This window comes from Narcine bancroftii, chromosome 1, assembly GCF_036971445.1.
Source record: "Narcine bancroftii isolate sNarBan1 chromosome 1, sNarBan1.hap1, whole genome shotgun sequence".
NCBI classification, from domain to species: domain Eukaryota; kingdom Metazoa; phylum Chordata; class Chondrichthyes; order Torpediniformes; family Narcinidae; genus Narcine; species Narcine bancroftii.
The window spans coordinates 490,258,368-490,272,188 of record NC_091469.1 but is presented as its reverse complement, the minus strand read 5'-3'; the positions used below and the strand labels follow the sequence as shown (position 1 = coordinate 490,272,188).

The window sequence follows — 13,821 nt, the reverse complement described above, 5'->3', positions numbered from 1 at the left end:
TTACATATCTCCCTGCTGGATCTATTATTTCCTCTTCTATTTTAATTGGCACATTTTTACTAATTAATATAGCCACTCCTCTTGCTTTTGAATTATACGATGCTGCTGTTACATGTCCTACCCAATCTCTCTTTAATTTCTTGTGCTCCAATTCAGTTAAGTGTGTTTCTTGCACAAATGCTATATCAATTTTTTCTTTTTTCAGTAAATTTAGCAGTTTCTTCCTTTTAATTTGGTTATGTATTCCATTAATATTCAAAGTCATATAGTTCAACGTAGCCATTTTATACTTTGTTTATCTTCCCTTTCCGTTTTTCTATCATTACCTTTCCTCCTTTTCCATTTCTGTTGTCTTATTTTAAACCCTTTATAAGACAACATTCCTAAAACATCAAACATTTTCCTTATTCTCCTATTTAAAACTTCTTTAGCCCCAATCTCCCCTTCCCATCCTGTGTTGTCCTTTAACCCTTGTCGGACAACAACATCTCCCCTCTCCATTTGGGTTTGTGAATTCACTCGCAAGCGTCAGCTGATTTTGCAGTGACCGCAACTCCCCCCCACCCAGCCCCCCTCGGAAAAGATTTCACTTTTCATATGTAACAAAGGTCACTCTTTTAGTTCCCTCCTTATTCCCTCTATTCCATTTCCTTCCCTTATTAATTCTTGTCTATACTATCTATATTTTCCTCTAAATACGGATACATTCACGTATGCACGTTATACATATACACACTTATACCTCTTTACCCACATACATATAAATCGTGGTCATTTTTACTCTTATTACACGTCTTCATCCCTCAGTCTATTTTGTAATTGTTCTGCAAATTTTCGTGCTTCTTCTGGATCCGAGAATAGTCTGTTTTGTTGTCCTGGAATAAATATTTTCAATACAGCTGGATGCTTCAGTATAAATTTATACCCTTTCTTCCATAAAATCGCCTTTGCTGTATTGAACTCCTTTCTCTTCTTCAGGAGTTCAAAACTTATATCTGGATAAATGAAGATTTTTTGCCCTTTGTACTCCAGTGGCTTGTTGCCCTCTCTTACTTTTTCCATTGTCTTCTCCAGTACCTTTTCTCTTGTAGTATATCTTAGGAATTTTACTAAAATAGATCTTGGTTTTTGTTGTGGTTGTGGTTTAAAGGTCAATGCTCTATGTGCCCTTTCTATTTCCATTTTTTGCTGTAGTTCTGGACATCCTAGGATCCTGGGGATCCAGTCTTTTATAAACTCTCTCATATTCTTGCCTTCTTCATCTTCCTTAAGGCCCACTATCTTTATGTTATTTCTTCTGTTATCTTTTTTTTTTCTTTGGCTTGGCTTCGCGGACGAAGATTTATGGAGGGGTTAAAAGTCCACGTCAGCTGCAGGCTCGTTTGTGGCTGACAAGTCCGATGCGGGACAGGCAGACATGGTTGCAGCGGTTGCAGGGGAAAATTGGTTGGTTGGGGTTGGGTGTTGGGTTTTTCCTCCTTTGCCTTTTGTCAGTGAGGTGGGCTCTGCGGTCTTCTTCAAAGGAGGTTGCTGCCCGCCAAACTGTGAGGCGCCAAGATGCAAGGTTTGAGGTGTTATCAGCCCACTGGCGGTGGTCAATGTGGCAGGCACCAAGAGATTTCTTTAGGCAGTCCTTGTACATTTTCTTTGGTGCACCTCTGTCACGGTGGCCAGTGGAGAGCTCGCCATATAACATGATCTTGGGAAGGCGATGGTCCTCCATTCTGGAGACGTGACCCATCCAGCGCAGCTGGATCTTCAGCAGCGTGGACTCGATGCTGTCGACCTCTGCCATCTCGAGTACTTCGACGTTAGGGATGAAAGCGCTCCAATGGATGTTGAGGATGGAGCGGAGACAACGCTGGTGGAAGTGTTCTAGGAGCCGTAGGTGATGCCGGTAGAGGACCCATGATTCGGAGCCGAACAGGAGTGTGGGTATGACAACGGCTCTGTATACGCTTATCTTTGTGAGGTTTTTCAGTTGGTTGTTTTTCCAGACTCTTTTGTGTAGTCTTCCAAAGGCGCTATTTGCCTTGGCGAGTCTGTTGTCTATCTCATTGTCGATCCTTGCATCTGATGAAATGGTGCAGCCGAGATAGGTAAACTGGTTGCCCGATGGAGATGTGGGGGGGCTGGTAGTCATGGTGTGGAGCTGGCTGATGGAGGACCTCAGTTTTCTTCAGGCTGACTTCCAGGCCAAACATTTTGGCAGTTTCCGCAAAGCAGGACGTCAAGCGCTGAAGAGCTGGCTCTGAATGGGCAACTAAAGCGGCATCGTCTGCAAAGAGTAGTTCACGGACAAGTTTCTCTTGTGTCTTGGTGTGAGCTTGCAGGCGCCTCAGATTGAAGAGACTGCCATCCGTGCGGTACCGGATGTAAACAGCGTCTTCATTGTTGGGGTCTTTCATGGCTTGGTTCAGCATCGTGCTGAAGAAGATTGAAAAGAGGGTTGGTGCGAGAACACAGCCTTGCTTCACGCCATTGTTAATGGAGAAGGGTTCAGAGAGCTCATTGCTGTATCTGGCCATTCTTTAAATGACTCCATGTATTCTTTAATAAGAGAAAGTATATCCTTTGTCTTGCCTTTCCCTTCTTCTTCTATTTCACTGTACTCTTCCTCTTCCTCTTCTTCTTCCTCTGGGTTGGCCACCTGCTGCTTCTTTGTTGCCCTTCTCTTCTCTTCTTTCTTGTTTCCATTGTCTTCTGTGTTCTCCTCTTGCTGCAGGTGTTCTGCAGCTGTCGTTGCCGGCTGTGGAGATCGACTCCCCAGCTGGTCACCCCTCCCGTCGGTGTGTTTTTTTTCATGCGCGGTTGCGCACTTTTACTCGGCTCAGCGAGCCATTTTTGTAGTCCGGTTTCTACCGACCTGAGGGAGTGGGTTTCTCACTCCACCGCGGGCCTCTTCGAGCAGGTAAGGCCTTTTCCTTCATCTTCCGTTGTCTTCTCTTCCTCTCTTCTTACCATTGGTTTCGACTTTTCTTTTTTCGTCGCCATCTTCTTTGCACCTTTATACTCACTTTTCTTTAACTTTTATTTCTGTGCCTTTGTGTTTTCCTTTGTTTTTTCCGACTTTTCTGGAGAGGGCTGGAGTTCACCGTCCGGCCACTACTCCATCACGTGACTCCTCCCGGGAGTTGGATTTCCATGTGACCGCTATTCACTACCTGGCTACCAAGGTGACTTCACAAACTGAATTTGATAAATGGACAGTTTACATGCATTATACATGCATCTTTTTTGGCTTGGCTTCGCGGACGAGGATTTATGGAGGGGTAATGTCCACATCAGCTGCAGGCTCGTTTAGTTACTGATAAGTCCAATGCGGGACAGGCAGACACGGTTGCAGCGGTTGCAGGGGAAAATTGGTGGGTTGGGGTTGGGTGTTGGGTTTTTCCTCCTTTGTCTTTTGTCAGTGAGGTGGGCTCTGCGGTCTTCTTCAAAGGGTTACTGCCTGCCGAACTGTGAGGCGCCAAGATGCACGGTTTGAGGCGATATCAGCCCACTGGCGGTGGTCAATGTGGCAGGCACCAAGAGATTTCTTTAGGCAGTCCTTGTACCTCTTCTTTGGTGCACCTCTGTCTCGGTGGCCAGTGGAGAGCTCGCCATAGAACATGATCTTGGGAAGGTGATGTTCCTCCATTCTGGAGACGTGACCTACCCAGCGCAGTTGGATCTTCAGCAGCGTGGATTCGATGCTGTCGGCCTCTGCCATCTCGAGTACTTCGATGTTGGTGATGAAGTCGCTCCAATGAATGTTGAGGATGGAGTGGAGACAACGCTGGTGGAAGTGTTCTAGGAGTATTAGGTGATGCCGGTAGAGGACCCGTGTTTCAGAGCCGAACAGGAGTGTGGGTATGACAATGGCTCTGTATACGCTAAATTTGTGAGGTTTTTCAGTTGGTTGTTTTTCCAGACTCTTTTGTGTAGTCTTCCAAAGGCACTATTTGCCTTGGCAAGTCTGTTGTCTATCTCGTTGTTGATCCTTGCATCCGATGAAATGGTGCAGCCGAGATAGGTAAACTGGTTGCCCGATGGAGATGTGGGGGGGCTGGTAGTCATGGTGGGGAGCTGGCTGATGGAGGACCTCAGTTTTCTTCAGGCTGACTTCCAGGCCAAACATTTTGGCAGTTTCCGCAAAAAAGGACGTTAAGCGCTGAAGAGCTGGCTCTGAATGGGCAACTAAAGCGCGCATCATTTGCAAAGAGTAGTTCACGGACGAGTTGCTCTTGTGTCTTGGTGTGAGATTGCAGGCGCCTCAGATTGAAGAGACTGCCATCCGTGCGGTACTGGATGTAAACAGCATCTTCATTGTTGAGGTCTTTGATGGCTTGTTTCAGCATCATGCTGAAGAAGATTGAAAAGAGGGTTGGTGCGAGAACGCAGCCTTGCTTCACGCCATTGATAATGGAGAAGGGTTCAGAGAGCTCATTGCTATATCTGACCTGACCTTGTTTGTTTTTGTGCAGTTGGATAACCATGTTGAGGAACTTTGGGGGGCATCCGAGGCGCTCTCGTATTTGCCAAAGCCCTTTCCTACTCACAGTGTCGAAGGCTTTGGTGAGGTCAACAAAGGTGTTGTAGAGTCCTTTGTTTTGTTCTCTGCACTTTTCTTGGAGCTGTCTGAGGGCAAAGACCATGTCAGTAGTTCCTCTGTTTTGGTTTGGACAAAGTAGTTCCTCTCCCACCCAGCCCCAAAATCAGAGCCACAACAAAAACCAAGATCCATTCTAGTAAAATTCCTGAGATATATGACAAGAGAAAATATATTGGAGAAGGCAATGAAAAAAATGAGAGAAGACAAAAAGCCACTGGAATACAAAGTGGAGAAGAACATAATGAAGACAAAACAGAAGTATTATGAGCTAGGAGAAAAAAACGCACAAAATACTAGCTTGGCAGCTTAAGACAGAACAAACTAAAAGAACGGCATTGGCATCAAGGAAAAAGGACAAAGAAATTACATATAACCCAACGATCAATGAAAACTTCAAGGAATTCAATGAGCAATTATATCGAACTGAGAACGAAGGGAAAGAAGACAAAATAGATGAGTTTCTAGCTAAAATTGAACTACCAACATTTGAGGAAGAGGAGCAAAATAAATTAATAAAATCATTTGAAATAGAGGAAACATAGGATATATTAAAAAAACTACCGAACAATAAAACGCCGGGAGAGGACGGACTCCCAATAGAATTCTATAAAACATTTAAAGACTTATTAATTCCTCCTCTCCTGGAAGTAATGAACCAGATTGAAAAACACAAAACATGTCAGATTCATGCAAAACAGCAATAATTACAGTAATACCAAAGACGGGGAAAGATCCACTAACACCAGCATCGTATCGACCAATATCTCTACTTAACATAGAGTATAAGACAATAGCTAAACTATTAGCAAACAGATTGGCTGACTGTACCAAAAATAGTAAAACTAGATCAAACTGGATTTATTAAGAAAAGACGAACAACGGACAATATCTGTCAGTTCATTATCTTAATCCATGCAGTACAAGGAAACAAGATGACGCTGGTAAGCACAAGTTTCTCATAGACATGGGTGCTGAGGTCAACTTGCACCCACCAACCTATTTTGAAAAGACACATTAGCAACAACACCTAGTTCTTCAAGCAGCAAATGGGACTACCATTCCCAGCTTTGGCACACGACAGGTCACGAATGGGATAGGAGGGGCGACATTCCATTGGAATTGCAGCTTGGCTTCCGTTGCACAGCCCATTTTAGGTGCAGATTTTTTTAAGGTCCCATGACTTGCTAGTAGATGTGAAGCGAAGGAAATTGTTTCATGCCATCATTTTTCAAACATGCCTGTTGGTATGCAGCAAAGTGAGAGTTTCCCAACTCGGGGTACATACCCTGCACAAAGATGTCTATCCTGCCCTGCTCGACGAATTTCCTGGTATTCTCCCTCTTAACTTCGATACCTCCAAAACAGCCCATGGTGTGTCCCATTACATAGACACTTCAGACCCGCCGATTTATGCCAGGGCTTGTCGTCTTCCACCTGAAAATCTGAGGCATGCAAGGCCAGAATTTACTCCAATGGAGGAATTAGGTATCATTCGGCGTTCCAACAGTCCTTGGGCATTGCCGTTACACACGGTACCCATGAAAACAGGTGGATGGAGATCCCGTGGCGATTACCATAGGCTCAATAATATAACTACACCCAACAGATACCCGATCCCTCATATACAAGATTTCGCTGCCCATCTGCACAATTGCCGTGTTTTCTCCAAAGTTGATCTTGTCAAGGGATACCATCAGATCCCAGTCCATAAGGATGACATTCCTAAAACAGCGATTATTGCCCCTTTCAGGTTTTTAAAATTTCTTAGGATGCCATTTGAGTTGAAGAACGCTGCTCAAACCTTCCAAAGGCTTATCGACGCTTTGGGTAGGGATTTAGAGTTTGCTTCCATCTACTTGGATGACATCCTCATAGCCAGTCCGACTGAGCAGGATCACCACCTGCATTTACGCTGCCTGTTCCGACGGCTGGAGGAATTCGGTCTTACCATCAACCCTAGCAAATGTCAATTTGGCAAGTCCACCATCGACTTCCTGGGACACAGGATCATGGCCAATGTTGTCTTTCCTTTATCTAGCAAGGTAGAGGCAGTCCGTGCTTTTAAGAAACCTACCACGGTTAAGGGCCTGCAGAAATTCTTGGGCATGATCAACTTCTATCACCAGTTCATTCCAGCAGCTGTAAAGTCTAAATAAAACAGTCTTGTGTTGACTCACCTGGTATATGAGTATTGCTTTAGTAGCTCTACAGAAGTAGCTGCTACAATCTAACATTAATTGTATTGGTTACACTCTCCTGGCACAATCTTGACCAGGCCTCATCATGAATTTGTATAATTAAATCTACCCCCCCTTTTAAATGATGATATTGAAGGCAAAGTTGTGTGAATGGTGGCGATACTTTCGTAACCAGGTTTGTTCTTTCCCTTTTCTAACTTTTCTGTATTTTTGTTTCTACCTTTTTTTCTTTTTAATTTAGGGATTATTATTTGGAGGGGAGTGGATTGGGGGGTTTATTGGGGTGTACAACTGATTTAAATATATGACTGTCATTATCTGTATTTGGATACTAACACATGTACGAAAATTTAAATAAAATTTTCAAACATCCTTAGGAAATGCAGGCACTGCTGTGCTTTCCTAACAAATGAGGTGTTGTGTGTCCAGGGTAGGTCATCCTTTATACAGACACCAAGTAATTTTGTGCTGTCCTCTCTCCACAATGGACACATTGATGTGTAATAGATAATGCTTGAGCTTCATCCTCGAAGTCCACAAACATCTTCGCGTTGTCCATGTTGAGATTCTAACCTCCTCTGCAACTGGACTCATCATGGCTGATGATGAGGTCAACAACCGTTGTATCATCTGTAAACTTGATTTTCTCTTATGTAGTCACGAGTCAGCAGGCTAAGCACCTAGCCCTGAGGTGTGCCTTTGCTCACCACGATGGGACTTGAGATCTTGCAATCAACCTGGACAGACTGTGGTCTTTCAATCAAGAAGTCCAGAATCCAGTTGCAGAGACAGGTGTCAAGTCGTAGCGAGGACAGTTTATTCACCAGCCTTCAAGGAGCGAGCATGTTGACGGCCAGGCTAAAGTCAATGAATGACAGTTTGGCATATGAGGCTTTCTTTGTGTGACAGTTTTTCCTCATCAAACCGTGTATAGGTGTTCAACCTGTTGGGAAGGGAAGCCATTGTCGCTAACCTGCAGGGTTGACTTGTAGTCAGTTATGGTTTGAAGACCCTACCACGTAAGCCTCATGTGGCTGGTGTCACACCGGTGTCTACCCCACCAACGCCTCTTAAGATGCAGGATTCTTTTATTGTCATGTAATAAAACAGATATAAAATTAATGAGGTTACCTTTAGTAGGCAGTAAGGCAGCCAACAATTCACCATCAGTATAAATTGCCCACCGCCCCTTACAGTCAGAGAAAGAGAAGGAAAAGAGTCCCTTCAGAGATACTGAGTGTCCGTGGATTTATCTCCAGTGCTCCTGTTCAATCCATCAGCATCCCAAGCTCCAGACCCAAACCTCCAAGACAATCAGGAAGACCAGAGCCCTTGGCATGCTCACCTATCCCGGTTCCGATATCTGGTACCCTTTCAGCCAGTTGCCATCAGCTTGCATGTTTTCCTCCCCTTGAGTTGCCAACAGCCCACCATCTGTATGTTCTTCAGCTGCAGAGCCTCTTATCGGTCCATTGCCATGGTCAACGTCCTGTAGGTTATTTTCCTCTACTTCTTCTTAAACAGGGGTTGTTCTCCCCGTTTTCCGGTGCCCTGTACCAGTCCTCTGCTTCCCTGGAGTCTGTAACCTCCAAACAGAGGCTGCATCTTGGGCACAGCCCTGCGGTCGCAAGATTTTAAAATAAACCACCATTTGCTTCTTTAGCAGGCCATTTAAAGCCTGTACGGAGCTGTTGGCAGTAGGAATGGGTGGTCGAACCCTGTGGAGGAGCAGGTCCGTACCACCGGCAGTGCTGCCATTACAGCAGCTCTGGCTGTTTTATAAACTTCTGTCAGGTCACCCATCAGCCTCTGATGCAACAGAGAAAATTCTTCAAGCTTGTCCTTAAAGATACTTCTCGTAGATACTCTCAAAGTCAAGCAATATTTTGGCAAACTTGAGCATCTTTTCCAGTGGGTCCAAATCCTTCTTGTAAAATGGTAACCAGAACTGGACACAATGCTCCAAATGGAAGTTTCGTATGGCTGTGTCATGACCTTTAGATTCAATGCTCTGACAAATGCAGGCAATCATACCATCTACCTTTACTATTCTACTCATTTGTTTTGCCATTTTCAGGAAGCTGTGGGCTTGCATCCCAAGATCCCTCTGCAAATTTATGCTTAAATAGGTCATGCCATTTAATCTTGTTTAGTCACTTACTGTTTCATGGTTATTAGCTTGGAGTCCAGGTTTTCTTGCTTCCCTTTCATAATTTGGACATCATTTAGAATTTTACTGACATCATCTGAACGGACTTTCAGCTCTTCAGGCTTTACAGTTGATATCTGCAAGTTTTAAAACAAGACAACATTAACAGGAGACAACGCTGGCAAACCATAAAGCCACTCCAGGGAATGTTCCAGCAATTAGTTCAAAGAAATGATACATTTGATAAACAATGATTTTCCACCATATTCATTAATCCAGTCGCCTCATCACTGGAAGCGTGTGGAGGCACGAGGTAAGAGAAGTGGTTGGACAAATTTGCGTTGTTTTCTCTGGTGCATCAGAGGTTTGTGAGGTGTGGGGGAATCTGATAAAGGCTTAAACAATTATTACAGGCAGTTAGAATCAATTTCCCAGGGTAGAAATATAATATACTGCAATGCAGAACAGTACAGCACAGGAACAGTCCTCTCAGCCCACAATGCCCAAATTAAACTAAAACTCTGCTGCTTGCACTTGGTATCCCTCCATTCCCTTCATATTTGCATATTGGGGGGATGAGGTTTAGCAGAAATTGGAGAAGTCATTATCGATGCTGTCTGGTTGGAAGACTCCTGAGACCGAATACAAGATGTTGTTCCTCCAATTTACAAGTTGCCTTGATCTTTCTTGGAGTCCAGGTTTTCTGTCTCTCTTTCATGATGTGGAAATCATTTAGAATTTTACTGAGGTCATGGATAGACATGCCAGTGTGGCAATGCTGTGTGGAATGAAAATGGTTGACCACTAGGAAGGAGGACCTTGCTATTACAACGGAGAAGGCGAAGATGCTCAATGAAATTACCTCCCAGCCTGTGTCCAGTTTTCCAATGTAAAGGAGGCCACTTTGGGAACACCAGATACAGTAAATGGCTGCTACAGATTCACAAGTGATGCTTTGCTCCTACTCTCCAGATGAAAAAAAACTCCATGTTGGTCTGATCTTTCCCTGCAACTCATACCTTCTAAAACAGGAGAGATCTTTTCTGTATCTATTCCTAAGCCTCCTGTAATGGGACGACCAGAGTTGCACTCAGTATTCCAAGTGTGGTCTAACCCAAGTTTTAGATAACTGCTGCACGATTACTTCCTACTTTTATACTCATTGCACTACCATAGCCTTCGACGCCATCATATTTACTTGTGTGGCCACTTTCTATCAGTTGTGGACCTGGAAATCCAGATCCCTTTGCACAGCAATATCTTTAAGAGCCCATCCCGTAACTGCATATATTCCCCTTACATTTGACCTTCCAAAGTACAGGACTTCCCACTTAATCAGAATAAATGCCATCTCCCATTCCTCTGTCCACATATGCAACTGATCTATATCCTGCCACATCCCGTCCACAACTCTACCAATCTTTGTATCATCTGAAAACTTACTAACCCATCTACCTATATTTTCATCCAAGTAATTTATAGATCAGTGGCCACAACATCATAGTTCAAGTACTGATCAAAGCTCCAATGTTATCTGCCTCAACTCTGTGTATTCAACCATCAGTGTCTGTCTATCCATGGCCTCATGTACTATCCCACCAAGACCAACCTTAAATTAGAGGAACTACAACTGATTTCCATCTGGGCACTCTCCAGCTGGATGGCATTAATATCGACGTTTCCATTTTTTGCTTACCTGCTTTCCTTTTCTTCTCCCAGTCAGCTTTCCACTTCCTTCCCTCTCTATTCAATTAGCCCTCCCTCCTCCTCTTGCTTGCTGCTGTGCCCTCCCTTCCTTCTCCATCTATTACTTTCCTTTTATTCAGACACCTGTCGACACTTTTCCAAACCTTGAAGGGCTCAAGTCGAAATGTCATTCATGCATTTTTACCTTTGCTTTATAAAGGACACTGTTTGACCTGCTGAGTTTCTCCAGCATTTTTTTTACTTTAACCATAGTGACTGCAGACTTTTGTGCTTTGCTAAGGAATGGAAGATGCAGTTCAGCTCAGAAGTGAGTTTCACATGGGTAAATCAAACCAGTTTTTGGCAGGACTGCAAAGAGTCTCTCTTCTTTCTCTTTGGCTTGGCTTCACGGATGAAGATTTATGGAGGGGGTAAAAAGTCCACGTCAGCTGCAGGCTCGTTTGTGGCTGACAAGTCCGATGCGGGACAGGCAGACACGATTGCAGCGGTTGCAAGGGAAAATTGGTTGGTTGGGGTTGGGTGTTGGGTTTTTCCTCCTTTGCCTTTTGTCAGTGAGGTGGGCTCTGCGGTCTTCTTCAAAGGAGGTTGCTGCCCGCCAAACTGTGAGGCGCCAAGATGCACGGTTTGAGGCGTTATCAGCCCACTGGCGGTGGTCAATGTGGCAGGCACCAAGAGATTTCTTTAGGCAGTCCTTGTACCTTTTCTTTGGTGCACCTCTGTCACGGTGGCCAGTGGAGAGCTCGCCATATAACACGATCTTGGGAAGGCGATGGTCCTCCATTCTGGAGACGTGACCCATCCAGCGCAGCTGGATCTTCAGCAGCGTGGACTCGATGCTGTCGACCTCTGCCATCTCGAGTACTTCGACGTTAGGGGTGTAAGCGCTCCAATGGATGTTGAGGATGGAGCGGAGACAACGCTGGTGGAAGCGTTCTAGGAGCCGTAGGTGGTGCCGGTAGAGGACCCATGATTCGGAGCCGAACAGGAGTGTGGGTATGACAACGGCTCTGTATACGCTTATCTTTGTGAGGTTTTTCAGTTGGTTGTTTTTCCAGACTCTTTTGTGTAGTCTTCCAAAGGCGCTATTTGCCTTGGCGAGTCTGTTGTCTATCTCATTGTCGATCCTTGCATCTGATGAAATGGTGCAGCCGAGATAGGTAAACTGGTTGACCGTTTTGAGTTTTGTGTGCCCGATGGAGATGTGGGGGGGCTGGTAGTCATGGTGGGGAGCTGGCTGATGGAGGACCTCAGTTTTCTTCAGGCTGACTTCCAGGCCAAACATTTTGGCAGTTTCCGCAAAGCAGGACGTCATCTCTGAAGAGCTGGCTCTGAATGGGCAACTAAAGCGGCATCGTCTGCAAAGAGTAGTTCACGGACAAGTTTCTCTTGTGTCTTGGTGTGAGCTTGCAGGCGCCTCAGATTGAAGAGACTGCCATCCGTGCGGTACCGGATGTAAACAGCGTCTTCATTGTTGGGGTCTTTCATGGCTTGGTTCAGCATCATGCTGAAGAAGATTGAAAAGAGGGTTGGTGCGAGAACACAGCCTTGCTTCACGCCATTGTTAATGGAGAAGGGTTCAGAGAGCTCATTGCTGTATCTGACCCGACCTTGTTGGTTTTCGTGCAGTTGGAGTATTATGGAATAAAAGGACCTACGGGGCAGGAGCACTGCACTTTATAAAGATAGCAGCACAGGCAGAGAATGCAAAGATAATGTCTGGCAAACTTCCCTTCATCAGTGGGCAGAAACTACAGAAACCTGAAGTCCAGCACCAAGTTCAAGATCAGTTTTTCCCAAGAGCTATCAGGATCTTGAACCTTCCTTATATTAATCACAGACTTTTCAGATACCACAGCCTGTACTATTGTAAAGTTACCTTTTCAGAATAATTTTGAACTTTTTTTGTATTTTCTCTTTTTAAGCAAACTTTTGTAATTGTTTTCGTTGTTTTGGTAGTTTCATTAACAAATTATCTATTAGGCTGCAGCAAGAAGATCTGTGCTTTTGTACAATGTAAATGATAATAAGCTTAGTATCATTCAAGTGATGGACATCATGTTGAAATAATACAAAACGCTGGTGAAGCCACACTTGCAATATTGTGTGCCATTTTGTTCACCTAACTATAGGAAGGATAACATAAAGTGAAAAGGGCACAGAAGAGATTTATGAAGTTATTGCTAGGATTAGAGAAAACTAGGCTCATTTTTCTAAGGGCATAGGAGGTTACAAACAGATTTTATTGAGGCCTGTAAAATTATGAAAGGCATTTATAAAGTGAACAGTGAATCTAGGAAACAGAGGAGGAAAATCTAAGAGAAGGCAGACTACAAGGTGAGGGGAGGGGGGTGGGAAGATTTAGAAGAGCGTGATGGGACAGTTCTTCACTCAGAAGGTGGTGGGCTCATGAAATGAGCTGCCAGACAAAGTGGTGGAGGCAGGTATGTTAACTTCCTTTAAAGAACATTTAGATAATAATATGGAGGGGAAGGGACTTGAGGAGTAGAGGCCTAATACAGGCAAGGAGGAGGACAAATTGTTCAAAATGGAGAAGCTTTACTGCGATGTAGAACTCAATGATTTTAAGGAGAAATAAAATGGAACAAAACTTAATTTGCACTCACATTTGTCACCTTTCGCTTGATATTTTCCAGCAAGTGCTCCTGTCCCCGGATGAAGTACACATGTTGAAACTCTGTATCATCCTTTTCTGGTTTCACAAGTCCACCTTGCTCAATATTCACAACTTTACGGAAACCATCTACAGATAATAACAATAACATCAGAATTAATGATCAAGTCCTCAATTCACCTACACCCACCAAGTGCTGAGAATAATAGTAAAAAAAAATAAGCAAAAAAGGCAGTAGCAAAAAGAAAAAAAATGCATGTAATTTATTTTGGCATAAAGATGACCCTTGAAGCACCCCAAAAAAAAACCCAATAACTAAAACAAGGTAGTCTTATGGGCCAGATACAAAAACATGACCGTGACTTTTTACTCAAAATACCACTCCATAGAACACTGCAGCACAGAAAAACAGGCCATTCTAGTCTGTGCCAAAAACATCATACCCCTACTCCCACTGACCTGCACCCATTCTATAACCCTCCAGACCTCTCTCATCCATGTATCTATCCAATTTATTCTTAAAACTTAAGAATGAGCCCAC

The 13,821-nt window shown here is 44.0% G+C and overlaps 1 protein-coding gene across 4 annotated transcripts in view; it reads right to left on the bottom strand.

The window, feature by feature from the left end:
- Positions 1-13,821, bottom strand: part of hsf1 (heat shock transcription factor 1) — a 155,933-nt gene that overhangs the window by 78,462 nt on the left and 63,650 nt on the right. For all 4 annotated transcript variants that reach the window (XM_069915120.1, XM_069915121.1, XM_069915119.1 and 1 more), the window contains exons 3-4: positions 13,273-13,409; positions 8,954-9,078 (exon numbers count right to left, since the gene is read on the bottom strand). In XM_069915120.1, coding sequence (XP_069771221.1) covers positions 8,954-9,078; positions 13,273-13,409 — 262 coding nt within the window. The remainder of the gene's footprint in view (positions 1-8,953; positions 9,079-13,272; positions 13,410-13,821) is intronic.